The sequence below is a fragment of the Solanum lycopersicum genome, chromosome 4 (genome assembly GCF_036512215.1).
Source record: "Solanum lycopersicum chromosome 4, SLM_r2.1".
Taxonomy (NCBI): Eukaryota; Viridiplantae; Streptophyta; class Magnoliopsida; order Solanales; family Solanaceae; genus Solanum; species Solanum lycopersicum.
The window spans coordinates 50,305,543-50,332,960 of record NC_090803.1 but is presented as its reverse complement, the minus strand read 5'-3'; the positions used below and the strand labels follow the sequence as shown (position 1 = coordinate 50,332,960).

General features: G+C 35.8%; 2 protein-coding genes and 1 non-coding gene across 3 annotated transcripts; all 3 read left to right on the top strand.

Moving 5' to 3' along the window:
- The first annotated feature begins 15,815 nt into the window (after window positions 1–15,815).
- On the top strand, window positions 15,816–15,921 carry LOC112941438 (small nucleolar RNA snoR103). Its single transcript, XR_003246721.1, has one exon. It is a non-coding gene; the product is annotated as a small nucleolar RNA snoR103 (small nucleolar RNA).
- Window positions 15,922–16,860: 939 nt separating this feature from the next.
- Window positions 16,861–17,172, top strand: LOC112941309 (uncharacterized). Its single transcript, XM_026030494.1, has one exon. It carries the CDS (start codon window positions 16,861–16,863, stop codon window positions 17,170–17,172), a length of 312 nt encoding a protein of 103 aa, XP_025886279.1.
- Window positions 17,173–22,040: 4,868 nt separating this feature from the next.
- On the top strand, window positions 22,041–23,735 carry LOC138348158 (uncharacterized). Its single transcript, XM_069296770.1, has 3 exons — window positions 22,041–22,426; window positions 22,691–22,974; window positions 23,464–23,735. The coding sequence occupies exons 1-3, from the start codon at window positions 22,041–22,043 to the stop codon at window positions 23,733–23,735; spliced, it is 942 nt and encodes a 313-aa protein (XP_069152871.1).
- Window positions 23,736–27,418: the final 3,683 nt, after the last annotated feature.

The window sequence follows — 27,418 nt, the reverse complement described above, 5'->3', positions numbered from 1 at the left end:
CACATTGAACGAGGTCAGGCACGTTCCATTGATGACGCAAAATCTGATATATCTCAATTTTTTGGACAGCAAGGGATTCAGCTGGTCAAGAAAAGATGGAGTCTTGCGGGTCTAGAAGGGTTCAAATCTTATTCTGAAAGGTGTCATGCGTGGTACTTTGTATTTTCTACAAGGTTCCACGGTTACAGGTTCAGCCCATGTTGCATCGTCAGAAGTTCACCAGGAGGATATGACTAAGTTATGGCACATGAGACTTTGTCATATGGGTTAAAGAGGGATGCAAATTCTGTCAAAGGAGGATCTTCTTGCTGGTCATAAGGTTAACAGCCTAGAGTTTTGTGAACATTGTGTCTTTGGAAAACTACATCGCAACAAGTTTCCAAAGGCCATTCACAGAACAAAAGGCACACTTGATTACATCCATTCTGATTGCTGGGGTCCATGCCGTGTTGAGTCTTTGGGAGGCTACAGTTTTTTTGTGCCCATTATTGATGACTACTCAAGGATGACTTGGGTGTACTTGATGAAGCATAAAATTGAAGTTTTCCAGAAGTTCAAGGAGTGGAAAATTTTGATGGAAAATCAAACAGGGAAGAAGATCAAGAGGTTGCGAACTGATAATGAGCTGGAATTCTGCTAGTCTAAATTTGATCAATTCTGTAAAGATGAAGGGATTGCTCGACATTGTACAGTCAGAAATACACCACAGTAGAACGGTGTAGCTGAGCGGATGAATCAAACACTTCTGGAGAGAGCAAGGTGCATGCTCTCTAATGCTGGGCTAGATAGAAGATTCTGGGAAGAAGCGGTTAGTACAGCTTGCTACTTGATTAACCGCGGACCACATACAGGTATATAGTGCAAGACACCTATGGAGATGTGGTCAGGAAAAGCTGCTGATTATTCAAATCTGAAAGCTTTTGGTTGTACAGCTTACTATCACATCAGTGAAGGTAAGTTAGAACCAAGAGCTAAAAAAGGGAGTATTTGTGGGCTACGGAGATGGAGTGAAAGGTTTCAGAATCTGGTCTCCAGCAGAAAAGAGGGTTATTATGAGCAGGAACGTTGACTTTGATGAAAGTTCTCTGCTTAGAACCATTGTGAAGCCTACAACTACGTCAGAAACTTGGAGTCTTGATAAACGGGTGGAGTTTCAAGTCATTCAGAACGAGAGAGATTTGAAAGAACCTGAAGAGGAGGATCAAGAGCCACAGACAGAAACTGATATTCCAGAATCTATGCCATCAAATATCCATCAGAGTATAGCTCAAGATCGGCCAAGGAGGGTTGGAGTTCGGCCACTTACGAGGTATGGTTTTGAGGACATGGTGGGTTATGCACTGCAGGTTGCTGAAGAGGTAGATACATCTGAGCCGTCTACTTACAAAGAAGCCATTATAAGTCCTGATTCTGAAAAATGGTTTGCTGCTATGGGAGATGATATGGAGTCCATACACAAGAATCAGACATGGGATCTGGTCATACAGCCTTCGGGGAGAAAGATTAAAGATTATTACTTGCAAATGGGTTTTCAAGAAGAAGGACGGGATATCACCAGTAAAAGGAGTCAAGTATAAAGCCAGGGTTGTTGCCAGAGGTTTCAACCAAAGAGAGCGAGTGGACTACAATGAGATCTTCTCACAAGTGGTATGACATACTTCCATCCGAGTGTTACTAGCGATAGTTACACATCAGAATCTGGAGCTTGAACAACTTGATGTGAAGACAGCGTTTCTACATGGAGAGTTGGAGGAAGAGATATACATGACTCATCCGGATGGTTTCCAAGTTCCAGGGAAGGAAAATCACGTCTGCAAGTTAAGAAGTCCTTATATGGACTTAAGTAGTCTCCAAGGCAGTGGTACAAAAGGTTTGACGGCTATATGGTGAAGTTGGGCTATACTCGGAGCTCATATGATTGTTGTGTCTACCATAATAGGCTCAAGGATGATTCATTCATCTATCTGGTGTTTTATGTAGATGATATGCTGATAGCTTCAAAGAAGAAGTATGACATTCAGAAGCTGAAGGGTTTACTTAGTGCTGAGTTAAAGATGAAGGATCTGGGAGCCGCTCGGAAGATTCTAAGGATGGAGATCATTAGAGACAGAGAGAGAAGTAAACTTTTCTTGTCATAGAAAAGCAATACTCAGAAGGTCTTGGCGAGGTTTGGCATGTCTTCATCTAAGCCTATTGATACCCCCAGTGCTGCCAATATCCATCTCACTGCCATGTCCGCTCCACAGTCAGAAGAAGAGAAGGAGTATATGTCACAAGTCCCTTATGCCAGTGCCATAGGATGTTTGATGTATGCTATGGTCTGTAAAAGGCCAGATTTAGCAGATGCAGTCACTGTAGTGAGCAGATTCATGGGAAACCCAGGGAGAGAACATTGGCAGGTTGTGAAGAGAATTTTCTGGTACCTTAGAGGTAAATCTGACGTTGGTCTCATTTATGGAGGTGATAGTCAGTGCTTGGTTACTGGCTATTCTGATTTTGACTATGCTGGAGATGTTGACACAACAAGATCGATGATTTGCTATGTGTTTACCCTTGGAGGATCTGTCGTCAGTTGGAAGGCAACTTTGCAACCTACAGTGACTTTGTCTACTACGGAAGCGGAGTACATGGCCTTGACAGAGGCTGCAAAAGAAGGGATTTGGCTGAAAGGGTTGGTTAGTGATCTTGGTCTGCATCATGATCAGGCTACGGTGTATTGTGACAGTTTGAGCGCAATTTGTCTAGTCAAGGATCAAGTCCATCATGAGAGAACCAAGCATATTGATGTTAGGTATCATTTTCTGATAAGTGAGAAGAGAATCAAGGTGAAGAAAGTAGGAACTGCTGATAATCCTGCTTATATGTTCACAAAGACGGTTCCACAGAAAAAGTTTCAACACTGCTTGGACTTGCTCAACATCAGAAGCTGTTAATTGCCATGCGGGGCAATTCTGATGAAGAGAGGGAGGCCTGGCACTATCATAGTGCGTCTGAAGAATCTATTTGGAGAATTCAAGTTAAGGTGGAGATTTGTTATCGGACGTAGCCAATTTATTGGTGAACCATGTAAATCTTTCTTCTGTAATCTGTTCTTGCCTCTCCATAATAAAACTTCTCCCCCTCTTCCCGCGGACGTAGCCAATTTATTGGTGAACCACGTAAATTTGTTGTCTTGTTTTTCGCGTTTATATTTTCTTGTATTATCTCGAATTTCGCATAACATACATTGCACATGATTGTACGATGAACAAATTAAACTCTTAAAATTGCATCCCAACTCCTATAAAACATCAACTAACTTAAAAATGTTGAAAACAACTAAGAAGCATATAAAATGTTGGGTCTAGTTGCAGTAAGATATATGAGACAGCCAACCAATCTCCTGTAAAGAGTCTCATCCACTTTTTCAGCTTCATCATTCGAGGAAGGGCTCGAAACAGTCCCTCAACTTTGGGTTAAGACTCAAAGTGGTTTCACATGGAGCACTAATAGGCCCTCGTGTTCGCAATATTTCTCCTTCCACAACGTTCAACTGAACCATAGCATGATTTACACGGTTTTTGTCATTTATATGCTTTAACTCCATTGATATACCTGTAAAAGTGATGAAGTTTTTTAGCATAAAAGATCATTACGAACTAATTATAGACGAGAGTGTGTATATATAGTATTTCAAGAAGAATACATATTTATTTATACATATCACCAACTAAAAAATTTGACAGATACAAAAAAAAATGCAAGAAAAAAAAAGGTAAACAAATCTATAAATTTTACTTCGTAAATGAATCTTCACCTCAGGTGTGTGTGTGATAATAATTCTAAAGCACTTGGTCAGGATAAAGTTTGACAGAAACTTATTGAAGGTTTGCGAAAAAATTGATAAAATTAGTTAATTGAAGTAAATGTAATCACTTATTTATTAGCATAAGTTATATTTAAAATTTGCAAGCTATAAAATTCAATTGATTCTAACAATTAATACTTCTAACAGTATTATATTGTTAAACATATTATTTTGATAAAAACAAGTTTAAGTCAAACAACAATTTTAAAAGCACATAATCAAGATGAAGTTTCAATGAAAATTGAAATAATGTTTAAATTCGATATAATTAGTTAATCCAAATTTACAAGATATAGTCACTTATTTAGTGAAATTATATTTGAATATAAGTAGAGTTTAAAATTGAATCGGATTAAACAATTAACACACATAATTACACTAGATTAGTATTGCTATAACGACATTTCAACTCGTGCTAAAAAATAATAGTAAGCATGAAATTTATCAATATATTAATTTTGTGGTTATAATATGTTTTATGAAATAATTAAAGCTATGAAGACTATTATTACAACGACTTTTTATATCATTTAACATTGCCACAAGTATTTGTATTTGAAGCACTAATATTTATTTAGATACCATATTTTGTGTCAAATAATTTATTATGGATAAAATGCTACAATAACTACAATAAATTTCAACTCGTGGCAAAAATCTACTATTCACTTCGAAGTTTTAGCATAGCAGAAAAGACGTGGCTACATCATTTAACTATTGTCACAATTTTTTTTATAATTTGAAGCAAAAATATTTATTTAGCTACAATATTTCGTCTCACGTAGTTTATTGTGTCTAAAAGGTTATTATTACTACAAAAACTTTTATGTCGTGACAAAAACTTATTATCAGTTACAAAATTTTATTGTTGTAACAAAGTTTTAGATATTTAGTCAATTTTGCCTCGGATATTAATAATCGTAGCAAAAATGAAGAATTGGCTTTGACAATAGCTATTTCATGGCTAAGAAAATTTACAAATTAGTAGATAGATACGAAAGAAAAATTTGTGTGGCTATTATGAGGTAATTGCTATGAATTTTATATTCATAACTTAAATTTCGTGGCTATAGATACATTGTAATAGCCACACAAATTTAAGTCCCTATAGATACATTGTAATGGCCACACAATCTTCTTAAAATTAGGAAATCCTAGGGGACTCCATAGATAGAAGAATTCATGGATAAATAAGCTAATACACCTTAGATGTATTTCCCAATAAAGCTTGAAATATTAGGGACTTGACCTAGCTTGAACCCTTCTTCTTCTTCACTTTCTAAAGAGAATTTCTTTGTAGGAAATTGGGTTTGCTTTGGGTTCTGATAAGAATGATTTGTTTGACTTATTTTAGAGGTCTTTTAGGTTTATATAGGTAGTATAATTACTAAGAAGATGACCCTACTTAATAACTAATTAATTCTAGAACCTTCTCCTAACCCCTCACTTAAACAAACTTAAGAACAAACTACCCCAACCTACGAAATCTTGACCCATGGGCCGTGAGTGCATCCGAAGTCCATGTTATTTAATCGTAGATTGTGGTCTGAGGGTCTACTTTTTGGAGTATTGAGTGACAACCCTTTCCCATGAGGTGCAGGTCCACAGACGGTATGTGAGTCACAATCTTAGGTGGCCCCTTTTGGGGCAAATTTTACAGACTATATTGGGTCCCCCTCAAAGACCCTTGGTTGGCCGTTGGGTGGTTGTACCTTGATTCCCTATCCCTAAAATCTTCATTCTAAGTATGGAAAGTAATTTTACGATTCTAACCCTTACGTCAAACTTTAAAACCTTCATGAAATCTCTAGTTTAGTCTATCAATTTACGAGGTGTTATGGTATTGACCTAAGACAGACGCACCAGAGTAACATGTAAAAAATACCAACTAGGGAGTGATAGTATAGCTATAACTCAAGCGAAATCTTATACTCAACAAGAAAACCCAACAATGTCAAGCAATAAAATATGGCAAAAAATGATCCCATAGCGGGAACTCTCTATACCAATGACCCATCTCTCCACAAGAATAACATGCCCCAACAACCCTAGTCGAAGGAGTAACACATGACAATGTTTTAATTACTGAATCACAACTCGTGAACTATCTAGACCAATGGTCAATCTCACCACAATCATAGCAACATATATAGGCTAAGGTTTAGGTGAACAATGTAATAAGCTTCCCTGACTACCTCTACCAGACAAGGGACCATCTCTAACACCCTGGGACCACCCCTAAATGACTGGGCGAAGCCCTAGAGGATTAAACATGTTGACCCTACTTCCAAAGAAGATGACATCAAATAAATATTTTAGCAAAGGGGATCTACACGCCACATTCATGACATTTCCTATCAAACACAACCCGTCGAGATGGCTCATATGTTTTTATGTGCTTATTTGTGTGTCATGATCTTATGAGGTCCTTATATGATTAAAAATGATGTTTTTAGGTATTTTTATGAGTTTCATGAAGTTTAGAGGTCAAACATCCAAGACGTTCGAAAGTTAGCCCTTGAGACATGTATGTGTGTGTATTGATGGTGCCTAGTAGGTTTGGACGTGTTACGTGTAATTATTTTGGGTGAAACTGATGTGGAAGGTCCTTGAATTTTTAATATTCATATTTACATTGGAAACGTCCAGGTACGACTTCTCAAGGGCCCTGCAAGATGCCCTCAAAAAAGGCCCGAAGGTTGTCGAGACACTGCCTTGGTAGTGTCAATCGACAAGCCAAGTTGACGCCCCATTTCCCAATTGACGCCCCGTCGATGGGAGGCGTATCTCAACATTTGGATTGGTGATCCTTCTGTCTCAAAGAAGGAGTTGCAGTCACAACCGACGGAGCAGCAGGACGCCCCATGGTCCAGTCGACGCCCAGACGTTTGTGGCTGTCGATGGTTGCCTGCAACTACATGACTGCGGCTATTTTACTTAAGAAGTGAATGAAAAATTCACCCCACCTTTCTAACCTAACCCTACTTGGTTTATTTGATTATTATTTTGGTGTATTTTAGTGATCAAAAATGTGAAAAACCTATTCCCAGTCCATTCTACACAAATTAGACTTTCCCTCCAAAACCAATTCTCTCTAGAAACCTCCATTAAAGGTGAAGCTCAAGAACAGCTTGGAGCTTGGATTCCCAATGATTATTCATTAAGTTTTAGATGTTTTCTTATAGATAAAGGTATGGTGATCCTTCATCTCTAGTTAATCTTCCCTCTAGAGAGTCCTTCTCTTTTCAAAAGAGATCAAACTTATTGTTCTTCAATCTAGTCATGGGTTCTTTCTCAAAATGTTTTAAAGGCTTAATAACGATGAATTGATTATAATATTGGTTTTAACGTTAATTTCAATCCAATTGCATTGTGAACTCATGTCCCTTCCTAAACCCGATTTAGCCTATGTGTGGGAATTGTGATCGTGGCTTGTTATTGGTGCATTTGTGATTCTATTACGTTGAATTACTTATGTCTACTGTTTTTTATGTATATTGATGGTGAATTATTTATTAATGATCCATGTGGATCAATATATGAAGATTGGAATAAGACCAACCTATGTCTCTATGTGTTCACTGTAACATTGACCTTATAATGTATGAATGTGGAATTCGATTATGTTAAGATGATTGTAAATATTGTGTTAGGTTAATATCATGGTTGAATTATGGGTATGAATCTTGTATGACCAAAGTAAAGAAGTTTTGTTATGAAATGATCTAGGTTATTCTAGTCTATTGATTGATAATGCTATGTATGTGATGTGATCTCAATTTTAGGTTAGATGAAGCATGATTGCTTTTGAGTAATGATCCATTTAAATACTTCCTAACATGTATATTATTGATATAATAGGATTGATTAACATTTCTTTAGGGAATTAGTAGGATTGCCTATTTTCTCTACTCTCTGTTGAATTGATTGTTTAGTGCCAATGTTTGTATCTTGATCTTGTAGACATTTAGGTATGATTTTGTTATGTTAAGTGTATATTTAGATATTGTCCTATAATGTATTGATGATGAAAAAGGTGTATTGATCAATGATGATCAAAGGTTGATGAAATGGTAAGAAGGGCTCTTTCTCTTTACTTTTCAATATTATTGTATTTGATGAAGTCTTCTCTGGCATTGTGTGGTCTGGATCCACTTATGATGGTGGTGTTTATTTTATTGTCACTATATATATATATGTGTGTGTGTGTGTGTGTGTGTGTGTGTGTTGACTGTGGCCTTGAAGGTAAATTGATGAATATAAGAGTGTATGGTTATGATGATCACACTATGTGTAAGTTGTGCCTAGTCTTCTATTCCAGTTGTGAATCTATGTTATGTAGCTAGTGTTATAAGAATATAAATGGTTATGTTAAGATCATGTGTAGGTGCTGCCATTAATGGAGTGTTAAGGATTGATGACCCCTACCCATGTATCCCTATGTGAATGCGTGAATAGCTAATGTTATGAGTCTTAAAGTGTGATATGAAGTTAGCTTGCCTGCTATGCTAAATTGTGTTGTGTGGTCTATTCTTGGTTGTGCATTGTGGTCTTAAGAGGGTGGATTCCTCAATGTTTTGATTGATAGCCATTATATGAACATGTTTACCAATGTACACACACACTCAGACATTATGCATGTTAACAATGTAATAAAGGTTCATAGTGTCTAATGAAAGGTTGATCTCATATTTACTAAATCTCTACTACTATGCATGTAAGGTATATGTATGTGAAGCATCTTATGTATTCCATTAACTAGGATGACTTGATAGGTGTACTAGTATGGGAAAGGGTATGGGACCTTGTCTATACATTGCACATATATGCCTAGGTTTGGTTTCCCATTTTTCCGATTATGAATATATGATTATGTTATGAACATGTGTGGTCTAAACATGTTATGTGAAAGGGTTACTCACATGTATATAGACACATGTATAATAATCTAGTCAATAGAGGGGTCTTGAAAGGTGTGCTCAAGTGTACCCTAAAACTAGATAGGTGCTTACATATGTTATGTCCATGTGAAAGGGTTTCTCATATAACATAGGTGAATGAATTCTCATCTATGACCTATGAGAAAAGCATATGAAGAGATGACCCTCCTAAGCCTAATTTTATAAGTTAAAGTTATTAAAGAATATTTGATAAAAAGAGAACTTATCTTAGCACCGAGTAAACTTGACAATGAGAGGTGTTGGCTTCCCTTGGAAGAAGATTCACCATTGGGTTCTCATAAGGTGTTGACTTCCCTTGGAGGAACATTCACCTATGGTTCCACATGAGAAGTTGACTTTCCTTGAGGAAGATCCACCCATGGTTTCTCATGAGATGAGGCTCCAATGCCAATGAGCATGTAGAGGGTTATATATATTTATCTTAGTTCCATAGCTATGTTTGTCACATAGGATCTAACAAGTGACTTCACTAGTATGCTGGTATGTGTTAATGTTCTACCTTGGATAGGTAAGAACAACTTTTATTGGTGTAAGGATCTACAACACCGAATTCAATTTAACACCCATAATCTTAGTGTCGTTTAAGGCTATAGTTTTCCTAAAGTAAAATAGACAATGGAAGTAAAGTAAGGACCCTAACTAGGATAACCTAAGGGTAGTTGCTTAGTGTAGGTAGGGGTGTGGGACTTCACCTATGCATTGCACAAGTTCCTATTGAAGGAAGTCCTAGGAAGGTGTTCTAATGCATGTGTTTATGTAAATGTTACTTATGCATAACTTTGTAGTATTTGTTTACTTTTTGTGATAAAATGCATATATTAAGTGATGAGGTTATGGGTCTTCACATATACATTGCAATACAGACTTAGAGTAGGATTGTCAGTAAGGTCTTATAATGCATTGATGTGAAGTGAAGCTAGTATATTTGCAAGTTGATGTGGCTTACTGTAAAGAGAAAGTAGGTTACTGTAATGTGACATCAATTGTGTCTTAAATGTATTGCATTATTTTATATGTTATATGACTATTTAATATGACTATATGAAGTATGTGAATTGTATAAGTGCTATTGTATCAAGATTTAATGAAGATTTCACAAAAGGCATGAAATATGATTTCAAGTAAAATGTCTCTTTTAAATGCATGTTTTTGCATGGTTGATATACTTAGTGAATTCTTGTACTAACTCCATTCTTCTCTACTTTATACACAAATTGTAGGTTATGAATTCTTAAAAGATGTCTCTATGATTGAGGAGCTTGATATATGATTCTCAAGCTCAAGCAAAGGAATCCTTAAGTTCAAGGATTTCCTAAGTTGTGTCTTTACTGTAAAGTCTTTTAATATTGTACTTATGTATTATATTATAAGGGTTGTGTCCCTAAAGTACTCTTATGATGTTGAGTCTAGGATGTCAAAAAGAGAATAGAGTTTTTAACTATGTATGATGATATTCTATATATATATATATATATATATATATATATATATATATATATATATATATATATATATATATATATATATATATATATGAAGTAATGTTCTAGCATATGATGTGCTAAGAAAGTTGTAAATTTTCCGCTAAATTTACTTATGACAATGCGATGAATGATAACTATGGTTTGTATAAGACCACTGAGAGGTCAAGTACGACATGTTACTTCTAGGGTGTGCTCCCCGGATGTGACATGTATAGCCACCCAAATATAAATTATAGATGTCTCTGGTGAACTTAGGCTCTGATACAAATTTATCATGACTTAAAATCTTATATCGTGATAGCATCTATCAATATCCCAGCAGTAGATAAGGTGAACTCATAGTCCAGAACCCAAGGTGACGAGATACCACGTAGAAGAGCAGAATGTAAAAGAAGGATAACAAATACAGAAATCATAAAAAGAAGAGAGAGAAAAAAATACATATTACACCCCAAAATCTGGTATAGGTCAGTAGTCAAGCTACTAATTACATCAAGAGTACAATGTAAATTAAGAAAAAACATCTCAATACTATACAAAATAAAAAAACATTCTAGTTAAAAGCGAAGTAGAATGGAAACTTTGAACGTCAAGAGCTCACTTAAGTCTTTGAGCCAAAGATGTTGGTTATGAGGAAAATGTCAACGACGAGAACTTATACTATTATTTGTGGGGTGCAGAAGTGTAGTAAGAGTACTAAAGAAATGGTACTCAAAAGTCATACGTTGAATGAACTCCAAGGATTATAAAAAGTATAGAAGGTAAGGAAAGAGTATATGTTACAAGCAACTAAGAACTAGGTAATGCACAATATAAGCAAGTAGAGAAAAGAAAACAGGACAAAAGAAGTGAAGGCAAATGAAAATACTTGGAGGAACTATACCAATAACCTAATCAGAACAAGATCCCACTACAAAATTAACTTAACAAAGATACACTACCAGCATCCATCGTGAAACATAATAACCATCAACAGGCTGATCCAATCCAAATTAGTCACACCCTGAGTTTACAAGCTGGACGTGATTGACACTCCAGAACTCTTGTTGGTCCGAAGTGAACCATTGTCTTGGATAACAATTAAGGAGAGGGCTAACTCAAACATACATTAGCATTAAAATTGAAATTGTTTGAAAATATTTAAATAAAACTTAATGCTATCTAAAAATATTGAATATTATATATGAAGTTCTAAAGAAAACATTTGAAACTGGATACGGAAAAATTGACCAAGACTATCGATTTATTAAGTCGCTGCTGTAAATAGATGTCGGGACAAAATCCACTACACCTCAGAATGTCACTACTAACAAATCCTAAAACTGGAGTCCTATGTAAGTAAGGGGGCTTACTCAAATCCAATAAGCCGATGATGTGATCACAGTGGATGTCAAAGACATGAAAAATTGGCATGTGTAAATAAAGGTGCGTGAAAAATATTGGCACGTGTAAATGAAAGTGTGTGAAAATATGGCCACGTGTAAGAAAATATTATATTATTTAAATTATAACTATTGAATGGTTCCATGTTGACAATTTTTGAAATCTTTGACCAACATTATTTAAATTAATATTTCTTGATCATTGATATCTTTGACCGGCATCATTTAAATTAGCATTCCTTAATCTTTGATATCTTTGACGGTCAATATTTAAATTAATCTTTGATATATTTAACCGACATTATTTAAATAACATTCCTTAATCTTTGATATCTTTGACTGATATTATTTAAATTATTCTTGATATCTTTGACTGGCATATTTAAATTAATCTTTGATATGTTTAACCGCCATTATTTAAATTAACATTCCTTAATTTTTTATATCTTTGAGCGATATCATTTATATAAATATTCCTTATAAGTAATATGATATGCTATCCATGGACACTCTTTCACTGTCCTAGAAACTATATAATAGTCCTTTGTCTAACTCTTTCTTCTTCAATAAACACTCAAAAATAAACTTTTGTCTCACTCTTCTTAAAACTTTGAAGTTTTTGCATCAGGAAGATATGGGGAATTACGATACGAGGCTCTTTACCATAAAGTGCAAGATGGCATAATTTTTGTTCTTTGATGCCCTAGTGCTACCTGAGAGGAGGTTGTCACTTGTTTATGTAGATTGTAACTTTGCAAGGCTAGCTACTGTATATGATGATGAGATCATGAAAGCACCTAGTAAAATGTGATGATCTCATCGCTTTTGCAGTAGCTAGCCTTGCAAATGTTGATCTCTATAAGCAAGCGATGACCTCCTCTTAGCTAGCCATGGGACATCAAGGGACAAAAATTGTGGACCCTTGCACTTCAGAGTGACCGACTCCATATCGCAATCTTCCATATCTTCCTCATGCAAGTATTAGTTCAAATAAAAATTCGACCACACAACTCCATCTTGATTTCTTCAATTCTTAATAAACTTTTAACATAAGCAATTTATTTGTCTCTTCTTAAACCTCCCCCCACCCCCCTAAATTAGGAAATTATTTCTTCTCTATCATTTTCCTTACATATCCCGGAATGGGATATGAGGACTTGTATCTTAATTCTTAATTATTTTACAATAGATCATGCAATATCGAGAAGACATTATATAAAGAAAATAAATTTTGACCATCCAAAACCACAAGTATTAGAAGGTAGAATTGATCTAATAATGGTATTTTTCAATCATTTATTATAGCTTCTTAAGATATGTGACAATTTCAAATTTTTACATATAAGTTCAAAAATATTGCAATGACTTTTAAGTTATTTCTATTATTGGATATTAGTTGAGAATCGTTCTAAAACTAAATAAAGTCAATTATGATCGCGCAAAGAGTAAATTACCTAGTTAATTTCATATAGTAGAAGAGTCTACAAGCACGTAACTCATGACCACGTGTCTACTTCAGCAATGTGCTTCTAGCTAAAGGTGTAGGACCCACTTTAATATTTTATCCATTTTAATTTATTTATCTTAGTTTACTTTTAATTATGTTATTTGAAAATTATCTTATCCTAAATCATAATAACTAACAACTTGAAATATCTGATTGTATATTTAAAAGGTGTTATCAGTCACAATAATTAACTACTCAAATATGTTTAAAATATTTTTTAAAAATTGACCGACTCTCGAAATCTATCAGTGCCACCACATAAATTGAGACAAAGGTAGTAAAATATATTATTTAAAAATTACATAAAATTCACTATAAATCACAATAATTAACAACTAAAAATATTTTTAAATCATATAAATATATTATTTGTGTCATTTAAATTGAAACATGTGGAGTAAAAATTTGAAAATGATGTAAAAAAATTATAAATCACAATTATTAATAACTTTAAATATTTTTTTTATAAAACTAATATTTGATTGACTCCTCAAAATTTTATCTATTTTTCATAAATAATTACTGTAAATAATTAACATAAATATTTTTTTATAAAACTAATATTTGATTGACTCCTCAAAATTTTATCTATGTTTCATAAATAATTACTGTAAAGAATTAATATAAATATTTTTTTATAAAACTAATATTTGGTTGACTCCTCGAAATTTTATCTATGTTTCATAAATAATTAATGTAAAGAATTAACATATATTAAATCATTGCTGACAGAGACTTCTATACCTATATAGTATAAAAACAATATGCACGACAAGAGAACCCGTGGCAAGTACCATTGTTTGAATGACAATAAACAAAACCATAAAAATTGTACTACTATAATTGATATTTAAACGTGGGGAATTTATAGAAATCTCACTAATTTAAGAGCTAATTATTTAGATTTACATTAGTTAATAATATTATAAATCTTAACAAATTTTGGACTTTGAATACATGTATCTGGTGTGTCTAAATATTTAAAAAGACGAGTTTAATTGATAAAGTTTCTTCATTTGTAAACATAATTGATATTTAAACGTGGGGAATTTATAGAAATCTCAGTAATTTAAGAGCTAATTATTTAGATTTACATTAGTTAATAATATTATAAATCTTAACAAATTTTGGACTTTGAAAACATGTATCTGGTGTGTCTAAATATTTCCACATACACATATCTTCGATTCATAGGGTCAAAATTAGGTGTAATTTGTTTAAGATGCAATTCATCCAAGTGAATCCACATGTTTTTGTCTCTCTCGCTCGCCTCTCTCCATGAATTTAATACAACAAATATATGTATATTGTGTAATTCACATGTATATAGAAATTTTTCTCTATAATAATCCTCTTGGTGTTTTGTGTGCTTTTGTGTGATTGTTAAAAAAAATCCCCTTCTATTAGCTTTTGTGTTGTATTTGTGGTGATTTTGGATAGATACATGTTTGTCCGGAGTGAGTTGTGAGTTTTCCCCTTCTTGTAGGTTTTAAGTAAAAGAGTTACATTTGGTTAACATTTGGAGAAATTAACGTAGTATGAGATTTCTGTCAATTCCATTGGCTCCAAAAGCTCTATTTCGGGCTAGTGGCATGGTTGGTTTGGGTCTGAGGCATTTGACGTGAGTTTGAGTTCTTGGGAGAGAAATTTTTGATAGTTTGACTAATGTTTGACTTTGGTCAACATTCTTGGTAAATGTGTTCGAATGATAATTTTATCAACACGATTATCTTCTAACAGTCGAGTTTGGTCTAGAACAACCTTTGGTTAGGATCTTGAGGTGATTAGGATGACTTTGTAGCGTTTGGCGTTACATTGTTTTGTTTGTTTTTGTAAATGTAAAGTACGGTCAATTGTCTATCAAGACAACCTCCGTTGGTTGTTTCATCTATTCTGCTGAGTCTAGAATATCAATTTTGATGGGGTATCATTAATTTTTATAACTACTAATAGTTTCAGATGTTTGTGTTTGTATAAATTTCTTGTTTCTAGTTTATACAAATAACTGAATTGCACAAACGTACCCGCGAATCATACAAATCTGTAAATTATACAAACTCGTGAATTATACAAACGAGACAACTTAAATAATAAATATGTAAACCATTGCTATGAAGCATAATTAAGTTTATTATAATGACTATTTCACTTATCGAGCCCGTTAAGATATGAACATGAGCGAGTTAGCAAAATATGAGATCATTTTGTCAGATTATAAAAGTAGTTGGTCCACTTCAAATGGGCATTTAGCCCCATATTTATATACACAACCAAAGAAAGAATGGAATTTGATGTTTAAAGGAAAAAAACAAGAGCAAGAGAAACCGGTGACTTAGGGGTGAAAGGTGATAAATGTTCTTCTTTTCTCTGCAATCTACTCTAACAAAACTTTTTCTGTGTGTGTTATCTTCAATTCATTATGATTTTAATGTATCTAAGTTAGTCTTAGAGTTGATGAAAGGCTTAATTGATGAATTTCTGCTTGTTGTTTGACGAAATGCCTCATGGATCACCAACTTCTTCTTTTTTAATTTATAGTAGGATTTTTCTATTTAGGTGTGATGAAGAACACTTATAAAATAATGGGTCATGAATTTTCTTTATAGAAATGCTTCCTAATTCTTGGAAACCCACTTTAGACATGTGTTTCTGCTGTAACTATGGATGGAGAACAATTGGTACGCTTTAGCTGGGCAGCCAATGAGTATTGGATTGCCCATAAAGATAGGTTTGGACTATGTTGAGGGAAGAGATTGTAGAATTGGAGTACAAATCCTTTTTAAGCTTTTAGATTGGATATTTCACAAAACTTGAAACAAAACAAGTTCATTAAAGTTCTGAATCCCTCGTTCATTTTTGGCTCAGTATGAGCTCCGAGCTCAAAGTGATTCCTGTCCTTCACTTGAAATAAGGAATAACTCTTTTGTCTGGGAAAAGAATGATAAGGAATGACTTGTGAGAAAGAGAGTAATGTGAAACAATGTTGACTCCATATAGCACTTGATGCCAGGCCTGCTTACAGGTTTTTATACTCGTGGTTTCATTGCCTCTGTTTTACGGTTGAGCTTATACTAAAAATGTGGTTTTCCTCCTCCTTTGTTTGAATGTATGGGCTTATTGTTATACCAAACACTATTCCCCTTTGTTCCGTGTATTCTTGAGAAATATGAGGGATGGAAAAGGGAGAAAAGATTAGCACTCAAGTATCACAGTGTGGTGCTTCTGTGTGTTAGCACATGATGTGTATGTACATTGTAAAGTGATTGCTTTGATTTTTTCATTGTCGCACTATTGTTCTGATAAAATGTTTAATTCATCAGCTAGTGTTAAAAAATTATAAAAGTTCCACTTCATCTCCTATATTATGTGGTTCCACGCATATGATTACTTGCATTTATGTTTTCTAGGTTTTGCACTTGACATATGTGTGATGAACAATCAAACTTAATGTGCACTTGGATTTATAGCTTATTATAGAGATATACCTAAATATTTTTGAAATAGTATCCCTTGAATAAGTTTGTTGCTTCATTTGGCAACCTACTTTAGCACCTAGAAGTTTTTTCGGGGTGGAAGATTTAGTTGATTATGACAATAGTCTTCAATATACTTACCAGAAGGGAAAAAATTGAATACCCCAAACAAGCATGTGTCTTTCAAGCAACGGACTGTAGCTTACATGGAACCGTTTACACTTGATGTTTTCATATCAAAGCGCTTTGTTTCAGCCTCAATCACCCATAGAGTTACATGCAAACAGGTTGCAGTAGTTGGTACAAACTTCAAAGATATCAAGGCAGTTCTGAAATCACGAAGTGATATTCCTGCATGCTTGTCTGTCGGACAGATCTTGTCCGACAGGGCAAGAGAGGCTGATGTATACAATGCTTCTTATACACCTAGAGATAGGGACAAATTCGTAGGGAAAATTAGAGTAGTTGTTCAGTCCCTTATTGATAATGGTATCGACATCAAAGTTTATCTTGACTGAAAAAAGGTACAATGTCTACCCATTGTATCCAAGCATTATAATCATCTTAACGTAATGAACCGTTATTGTAGTCTACTTAGTATTTCTTATAATCTGAGATTTTCATAAACCCATCTTTGTGGAAGGCTGGCTTACTCATTTTTTTCTGATTGATTAATCGGCCTATGTCGTCATTACAAGAGAAGACCAAGTAGTCGTGAAGCCTTGACCTGGATTGGATTTATGTATGCCCTAAAATATAGTTGAGGAACCTATAATATAGGCTTTGGACGCTCCAACCTCGCTTTGTATACCTGGATAGTATTCATTATACGTTTCCATCTTTTGTTCCGTTGTCATCATCAGAAGTTCCAAAGACTAACACAACTAGGGAGCAACATTAGTGACTTTCTAGTGCATCCCCCATCTACGTATCTACCAATACAACTGTACAACTTGTTCTACGATTGTTGAACACATTTTGGAGGGATGTTATAACACCCCGTAGCCAAAACAGATCAAAAATTAGTTTTTCATAAAAATCTGAAGGTGCTGCCAATGGTGGAATCAACAGACCTTAGCTTGAACCACGGTCCGTCTTGCACAACAGACCTTAAGTCTTGGACGATGGACGGACTTACGGTCCGTAGGTCAAATGACGGTCCGTAATTCCTAACTGTCGATCAAGACTCCCTTCAACCACTCTCTTACAAAAGCTATGGATGACCAACATGGTTCGTAGGCGGACCAACGGTCCGTAGGTTTGACCGTAGATGGAAAATTTGTAGCCAGTTAAAAGGCAATGCAGTTGTGTCAACTTAAAATGATCATAACACTTAGCACAAAATGAATTAGTTCTCCCATTACCTACCCACAAATAGATAACTGAATTATATTTCCATATCCACCAATTGTGCTAAAATTAGACCTCCGAGTAAAAAGTTATGCCCATTTTAGTAAAGGCATATTGGATAGGCCCTCACGACGGACCCAACGACTAGGCATCGTAAGCAGGACGAAACGTCAGTCCTGGCAGTCGTGAGGCCCGACAACAACCTTCCCTGGGTCTTTTTGACCTTTCCCACTCCTTTTAAACCCTAAGTTACGTCGTTTTGACCATAAATCATCATATTTTAGTCAGTTTAAGCCTAGAAACATAATTAAAACATATCCAATTTAAATTATTAAATCAAAACTTAGAAACTTAGAAGCAAGAAAGGAGAAAAAAAGCTCAAGAACCCTAGTTCAAGAACGCCACAAGCTCCATCAGTTCCAGCCCGAAACATAAGTATTTTTTCGTTGATTTCATCACCAAATATGTGGGATTTCACTAGTGGGTTCCTTTCACCCATTGGGTCCTTAGATTTAGCCAGTTTTTTATTCTATTATCATGATTAAACCCAGGATTTCTAGAACTTTGATATAACTTCATGAATTTATTAAATATATGTTCCAAATAAGATTATCATGTTATTACTCAGATTATCGCATGAATTACAGAAACCTAGCTTTGTATTTCTTTAGTTCTTAAATTACACATGCTAGGTCATATATTTCACACACTTCAGATATACATTCCTCAGTTATAAATGCATAATTACCAGATTAGTTATTGCATTCACAGTTTGCATGTTCAGTTTCGAGCTATCCAGTATTTATAGAAATTCATATATAATCAGTTAATTTAAAGAATTCATTGGGAATAGCATAATACCGAGTTGGACTAGGGTTTAGCGTACCCAATAGTCCCAGAACTACTAGTCGAGTAGGTTGTAAGTCCCCTCTGTGGGCAATAAGTTTACTGATCACGCCAGCATGCCTTTATACCTTTGGCAGGGTATATTGGGTCCTCTCGATGGGACGTATACATCGGACATCACATTTAGTTCATGTGGTTTTATTATCGATTATTAGTAGCTCCCACGGTTCAGTAAGTCTCTCTGCATTGACCATTTATCAGTATATTCAGTATTCAATTTCAGCATGTTATAAATTGGTCATTGCATCCAGTTAGCTCAGAAATTAGCACATTACGTTCAGATTATTATACTTGTTTTTGTGCCTGTTCAGTTATGTTTTATTTCAGCTTTACTCTATCCTACATGCTCAGTGCCTTTCAAGTACTGATGCATACGTGCGCTACATCTTCTCATGATGTAGGTTCAGGTTCTCAACATCCAAATCATGCATAGATTGATTTCCCGATCTCTTAATCAGCATGCTCTATTGTGAGTCCTCATTCTCCGAGGACAACAGTCATGAGTTCCATTTCAGTCTTTAGTCATTTAGTTTAAGTTTTTTCTAGATTTAGTTGGGGCTTGTCCTGTTTAGTCTAGTTTAGAGACTGTTTTAAGAAATGGTTAGATTCAACTTAGTATTGAGTTAATATTTCTTTTGTATTAAACTCATTGTTTTCAAATATCTCAGTTATAGAATATGGGTATTCCCCATCTTTTCATTTTTATGTATGATTTAGCTTCCACAATAGTTTATTATCTTTAGTATGCTCATGATCATGCCAGCAGGGTTAGCTTGGAATCACTTGTGATCCTATGTTCCATGTCCGCGTCTGGGGGCTCGGGGCATGACAAAACTTGGTATCAGAGCACTAGGTTCAAGAGTCCTATGATGTTTAAAAAAGCCGCACTAAGTAGAGTCCTTTTCATGGGTGAGAAGTGCAGCACATCTAATGAGAGGGAGGCTATGATATGTTTTAGGAAAAACGTCACCTTCTTGTTACTCTTATCGTGCGTAAGGTATGATCTAATTCCATTCGAACTCGACTTTAAGCGCTTAAGATCATGACTTCTGATAGAGCTTAGGCATGGAATGCTAAAGCACGTAACAGTTCCTCTATTACCAGATAAGGAAGTTCAAATGCAAAATTTCAGAAAGCCAATTCAGCTTTTGGTAAAGAGTATGACCAACCAGAACAATCAGTAGGTTCTAGTTCCTACTAATAGAATTGATCGATCAATGGCACCCAGAGTTTGTGATTTTGTTAGGATGAATCCGTCTAAGTTTTTAGGGTCCAAGTTGGTAAGGATCCTCACAAGTTCATTGATAAGGTCAAGAAAATATTTGGTGTGATGTAAGTAACTGGTAGTTATAGGTGAGATTGGCATCTTACAAACTCAAGGATGAGACTCACATATGGTTCACTCAGTGGAAAGACAACAGACATGACTTTGTCTTTTGTAACTCAATATATCAGTCCAAATCAGTACTAGTCCAGAAACTCTCTCTGAACCTTTCTCAGTCTCTACTCCAGTCGGTGACCCAGTTATAGCTAGACAAGTATACAGAAATTTCCCTGTCACAATCTCTTAGAAAGTCACCTCAGCAGATCTAGTAGAGTTAAAAATGGTAGACTTCGATGTCATTCTAGGTATGGATTGGTTATACTCATGTTATACCTCAGTCGATTGTAGAACTAGGATTGTTCATTTTCAGTTTCCAACGAACCAATATTAGAATGGAAGGGTAGTAGCTTAGCCCCTATGGGTCGATTTATTTCTTACCTTAAGTCTAGAAAGATGATCTCAAAACGGTTATCTTTATCATCTAGTTCTGGTTAAGGATTCTATCCTTGAAACCCCAAATCTTGATTCAGTTCTAGTAGTCTGTGAATTTCCAGAAGTATTTCCAAAAAATTTTCTCGGGGGTTTTCCCAAAAGGGAAATCGACTTTGAAATTGATCTCCTTCCAGATACCCAACCTATTTCTATTCCTCCTTACAAAATGGCTCTAGAAGAGCTTAAGGAATTGAAAGAGTAGTTGAAAGACCTTCTAGATAAGGGTTTCATCAGACCTAGTATTTCACCATGGGGTGCACCAATATTGTTCGTAAAGAAAGATGGTTCTCTCAAAATGTGCATTGACTATAGATAGTTGAACTAGGTCACAATCAAGAATAAGTATCCCATCCCCAGGATTGATGACGTGTTTGACCAACTTTAGGGTTCTAGTCATTTCTCAAAGATAGAACTCAGATCGGATTATCATCAGCTCAAAGTCAGAGATAGTGACATTCCGAAAACAGCATTCAGAACTCGGTATGGTCATTATGAATTTGTAGTAATGTCGTTTGGACTAACCAGTACTCCTGCAGCTTTCATGGATTTGATGAACAAAGTGTTCAAACAATACTTAGACTTATTCGTTATCGTCTACATTGATGATATCCTCATTTACTCTATGAGTAAGGAAGAACATGTAAGTCATTTGAGAGTTGTTATGCAGACTCTCAAAGATCGCCAGTTATTCGCTAAGTTTAGTAAATGTGAGTTTTGGTTACAATCTGTTGCTTTCCTCGGTCACATTGTATCTAGCGTAGGGATCTGCGTAGATTCACAAAAGATAAAAGCAGTAAAATAATATCCCAGACCTACCTCTGCTACAGATATCAGAAGTTTCTTAGGTCCAGCAGGTTATTACAGAAGGTTTGTGGAAGGATTTTCATCCATAGCTTCACCATTTACTAGGTTGACTCAGAAGATGGTCAAGTTCCAATGGTCAGATGATTGTGAGATAAGCTTCGCAGAATTGAAAACTAGATTGACTACAACTCTTGTCTTGACTCTACCAGAGGGATCAGATGGTTATGTGATCTATTGGGATGCATCCAGAGTTGGCCTTGGTTGTGTGTTGATGCAGAGAGATAAGGTTATAACTTATGCCTCTAGAAAGCTTAAGGTGCATGAGAAGAACTATCCAACCATGACCTTGAGCTTGTACCAGTGGTGTTTGCACTCAAGATATGGAGACACTACTTGTATGGTGTTCATGTAGATGTGTTCACCGATCATAAAAGCCTTTAGTATGTGTTCACCTAGAAAGAGTTGAATCTTCGCCAAAGGAGATGGCTTGAGTTCCTTAAGGATTATGATATGAGTGTGAATTATCATCCTAGAAAGGCAAATGTAGTGGTCGATGCTCTTAGTAGATTATCTATTGGTAGTGTATCCCATGTTGAGGAAAAAAGAAAGGAGCTAGTGAAGGATGTTCACAGGCTTGCTCGCTTGGGAGTTCGCCTTATGATCATATCAGACAGCGGTGTAACAGTTCAGAATGGGTTAGAATCATCTTTGGTAGTGGAGGTTAAGGAAAAGCAAGATATTGATCCGATCTTTCTTGAACTAAAGGGTGCAGCCAAAAATCAGAGTGGCGTTTTCTCCCAAGGGGGAGATGGTGTACTTTGCTACCAAGGTGGATTGTGTGTTCCTGATGTGGGAGAGTTGAGGCAGAATATTCTTGCAGAAGCTCATAACTCTAGGTATTTTATTCATCCAGGTGCCACTAAGATGGACCGCGATCTGCGGGAAGTCTACTAGTGGAATGGCATGAAGAGGGATATAGCAGAATTTGTGAGTAAGTGCCCCAGTCGCCAGCAAGTCAAGGTAGAATATCAGAAACTAGGAGATATGACTCAAGAAATTGATATTCCTACTTGGAAGTAGGATGTGATCAATATGGATTTCATCAGAGGGTTACCTCGTACTCGCAGACAGCATGACTAAATTTTGGTGATGGTTGATAGGATGACTAAGTTTTCTCGCTTTTTGGCGGTCAAGACTACATATTCGGCAAAGGAATATGCCATGTTTTACCTTACTGAAATTGTGAGGATGCATGAGGTTCCTTTGTCTATCCTCTCACATAGAGGTCCACAGTTTACCTCTCATTTGTGGAAGTCATTTCAAAAAGGTCTTGGTACTCAAGTTAACCTTAGTACAGCATTTCATCCACCGACGGATGGGCAGGCAGAGAGTACCATTCTGAACTTAGAGGATATGTTGAGAGCTTGTGCGATCGATTTCAAAGGTAGTTGGGATGATCACCTTCCTCTTATTGAGTTTACCTACAATAATAGCTACCATTCCAGCATTCAAATGGCCCCTTATGAGGCTTTATATTGGCGTAGATGTAGATCTCCTCTGGGTTGGTTTAAAGTAGGTGAAACATCTTTGATAGGGCCAGATTCAGTTCTTTTTGCTATTGAGAAAGTGCAACTCATTAGAGATAGACTTAAGACAGCCCAAAGTTGTCAGAAATCTTATGCAGATGTAAGGAGAAGGGAATTAGAGTTCCAAGTTGATGATTGGGTTTTTCTGAAAGTCTCACCTATGAAAGGGGTGATGATATTTAGAAAGAAAAGGAAGCTCAGTCCTAGATATGTAAGCCCTTACAAGATCTTGAAAAGGATTGCCAAGGTGGCATATGAGTTTGACTTTCCAGCAAAATTAGCAGCAGCGCATCCGGTCTTCCACATCTCACTCTTGAATAAGTGCGTGGGTGACCCAACCTCTATAGTGCCATTAGAGAGTGTGCCGGTGAAATATAGTCTTTCTTATGAGGATGTACCAGTTGAGATTCTTGACCATCAAGTTAGAAGGTTAAGAAACAAAGAAGTCGCTTCAGTCAAGGTTTTGTGGAGGAGTCAGTCCGTAGAGGGAGCTACTTGGGAAGCAGAAGCAGCCATGAAAGCCAAGTATCCTTACATTTTTCCTTCCGATTCCAGTGCAGCTAGTGGTAAAAGTTCCTCTTCAGTTTTACAGTCATTCATGCGTAAATTCAGTTTTTGAATCATGTTCCCTCAGTTTGTACTTTCATTTTTAGCGTAATTGCATGTACTCAGAACTCAGTTATTAGTGTTTAGTAGTGGGGTTTGCATCTCTCTCCCTCTATTTCAGCTAGTTTTGTATTAATTCGAGGACGAATGTTCCCAAGGGGGAGATAATGTAACACCCCGTAGCCAAAACAGACCAAAAACTAGTTTTTCAGAAAAATCTGCAGGTGCTACCAACGGTGGAATCAACGGACCGTAGCTTAAACCACGGTCCGTCCTGCACAACCGTCGATGGGATCAGAAACTACCAAATACTTCACCCTAGAAAAATAGGTTAATTTTTGGACTACAAAAGGACTTATAGTCTGTAGGTCAAACGACGGTCCGTAATCCGTAACTATCAATCAAGACTCCCTTCAACCACTCTCTTACAAGAGTTATGGATGACCAACATGGTTCGTAGGTGGACCTACGGTCCGTAGGTCTGACTGTAGGTGGAAAATTTGTAGCCAGATAAGGGAAAATGCAGTTGGGTCAAGTAAAAATGGTCATAACACTTAGCACAAAATGATTAGTTCTCCCATGACCTACCCACAGATAGATAATTGACTTATCTTTCCATATCCACCAACCGTTCTAAACACAAACCTCCGAGTAAAAAAATATTCCCCCTTTAGTAAAGGCTTGTCGGACAGGCCCTCACGACGGATCCAACGACGGGGCGTCGGGCGCACGACAGACTGTCAGTCCTGGCAGTCGTGAGGCCCTACAACAACCTTAGCCGGGATCTTTTTGACCTTTCCCTCTCCATTTAAACCCTAAGTTACGTCGTTTTGAACCTAAATCATCAGATTTAAGTCAATTTAAGCCTAGAAACATAATTAAAACATATCCAAGTCAAATCATTAAATCAAAACTTAGAAAATTAGAAAAAGAGAGGAGAAAAAAAGCTCAAGAACCCTAGTTCAAGAACGCCACAAGCTCCATCAGTTCTGTCCCCAAAACATAAGTATTTTTTGTGGATTTCATCACCAAAGATGTGGGATTTCACTAGTGGGTTCCCTTCACCCATTGGGTCCTTAGTTTCAGTCAGTTCTTAATTATCTTATCCTGATTAAACCTAGGGTTTCTAGAACTTTGATATAACTTCATGAATTTATTAAATATATGTTCCAAATCAGATAATCATATTATTACTCAGATTATCACATGAATTTCAGAACCCTAGCTTTGTATTTCTTTAGTTCTTGAATTACACAAGCTAGGTTATATATTTCAGACACTTGAGATATACATGCCTCAGTTGTAAATGCATAATTATCAGATTAATTGTTCCATTCTCAGTTTGCATGTTCAGTTTCTAGCTATCCAGTATTTATAGAATTTTCACATATAATCAGTTAATTTACAGAATTCATTGGGAGTAGCATTATACCGAGTTGGACTAGGGTTTAGCATACCCAATAGTCCCAGAACTACTAGTCTAGTAGGTTGTAAGTCCACTCTGTGGGCAATCATTTTAGTGATCACACCAGCATGCCTTTATACCTTTGGTAGGGTATATTGGGTCCTCTCGATGGGGCGTATACATCGGACTCCACATTAGCTCATGTGGTTTTATTATCGGTTATTAGTAGCTCCGACAGTTCGTTCAGACTCACTTCACTGACCATTTATCAGTATATTCAGTATTCAGTTTCAGCATGTTATAAATTGGTCATTGCATCCAGTTAGCTCAGAAATCAGCACATCACGTTCAGATAATTATACTTGTTTTTGTGCTTGTTCACTTATGTTTTATTTTAGCTTTACTCTATCCAACATGCTCAGTATCTTTCAAGTAATGACGCATACGTGCGATACATCTTCATGTGATGTAGGTTCAGGTTCTCAGCATCCAGATCACGCATAGATCGATTTCCCGATCTCCAGTTCAGCAGATTCAGTGGTGAGTCCTCATTCTCCAAGGACAACACTCATGAGTTTCATTTCAGTCTTTAGTTATTTAGATTCAGTTTTTGCTAGATTTAAATAGGGCTTGTCCCAGTATTTCTAATCTAGTTTAGAGGCTATTTTCAAACATAGTTAGATTCAGCTTAATATTGAGTTAATATTTATTTTGTATTAAACTCATTGTTTTCAAATATCACAGTTATAGAATATAGGTATTCCCCATCTTTTTATTTTTAAGTATGATTTAGCTTCCGCAACAGTTTATTATCTTTTGTATGCCCATGATCATGCCATCAGGGTTAGCTTGGGATCAGTTGTGGTCCTAGGTTCCGTGTCCACGTCTCGAGGGTAGCTCGGGTGTGACAAATGTAGTGTAGGTGTACACATATTTGTTATTTTTACTGACAAAATGTTACCTTAGATTATATATATCATGTAAGGTTTGAGGAAGAGTGGAGTGTCACTGACTCGAGCTTATAATCAAAATGAGCCCATTATTTCAGTTTTGTACTCTATTTACCCCTTTTTGTATATAATATGAAATACTTTGTATGACAATGTAAAAGTATGTATAAACACTATTGAATATGTGTATGTGATGTAGCATGTTATGTTACACAATATTCATAACATTTCCTATCAAACGCAAGCTGTTGAGATGGCTCAATTGGAATATAATGAACCCGGTGGCCTAAAATCTCAAAATAAAAACCACGGGAAGCCAAACCTAAACTCTGTCCAACATGGGCATCACAACCTGCCTCAAAGCCATATATAACTTGAGCTATTACTGCCATGAGTTTAATAAGTTGAGAGTGATGATGACTTCTACTGAGAAGTGTCCACTTCGGGGCAAGAGGCTATCACTACTATACTAATGTAGGTATAAAAACACGCTAACTCCCTGGTCCTCGAATGATCAACTTCTAGGAGAAACAGATGTTACCAAATGCTCGATTAAATGATAAGGTAAAACTAATCTTCTAAAAAATTCCCCCGTCAAATCCTTCTCAATAGGAAACAATGTGGGAGAATCTGGATTGAGAATCACTTGGTGTACCTGAGCCTCAAATCTTATCTTATCTTGGCTAACAAAATATGTGGTTGCTCTGAACATCCTCAAAGGTCTACCCTTAGCGAAGGATCACAATCAAGAGTTCGCATAAGTAATATGGGTTGACATCTCATCTGCATCCATCGAATACTTCAAGGTATCCATCTAAGAAAGAGTATTCAAAAAATGTTTTAGAGGCTGATCGAAGTAAATGCACACAACAAGCACTTCAAAATGGGATTTCCTACCCTATAGACTCCAAAATATAGAATATAGAAGTCTCTGGTGAACTTTGATTCTGATACCAATTTATCATCACCTAAAATCTCATATCATGATGGCATCTATCAATATGGTAAGGTGAACTCATAGTCCATAACCAAAGTAACGAGATACCACATAGAAGAGAAGAATGTAGCAGATGGATAACAAACATAGAAAGCAAAAGACCAAGAGAGAGAGAAAAATATACATTTTACAACCCAAGATCTAGTATCAATTAGTAGTCAAGCTACTATTTACATCAAGAGTACAAAATGAATTAAAAAAATATAACAAAAAAAACATCATACTATACAAAATAAAAATCATTCTGGTTAAAACAGAGGGAGAATGGAAACTTTGAATGTCAAGAGTTCACCTTAAGTCTCTGAGCCAAAGTTGTTGGTTATGAGGAACATGTCAAAGACGAG

Bases quoted from the DNA above. Each gene is read 5' to 3' on its own strand.
- LOC112941309 (XM_026030494.1), top strand. From the start codon at position 16,861: ATGGAACCGTTTACACTTGATGTTTTCATATCAAAGCGCTTTGTTTCA.
- LOC138348158 (XM_069296770.1), top strand. From the start codon at position 22,041: ATGAGTGTGAATTATCATCCTAGAAAGGCAAATGTAGTGGTCGATGCT. The intron at 22,427-22,690 runs GTATTTTATTCA...GATGGTTGATAG, and splicing joins GCAGAAGCTCATAACTCTAG to GATGACTAAGTTTTCTCGCT. The intron at 22,975-23,463 runs GTAGTTGGGATG...CAACCTCTATAG, and splicing joins TTGTGCGATCGATTTCAAAG to TGCCATTAGAGAGTGTGCCG.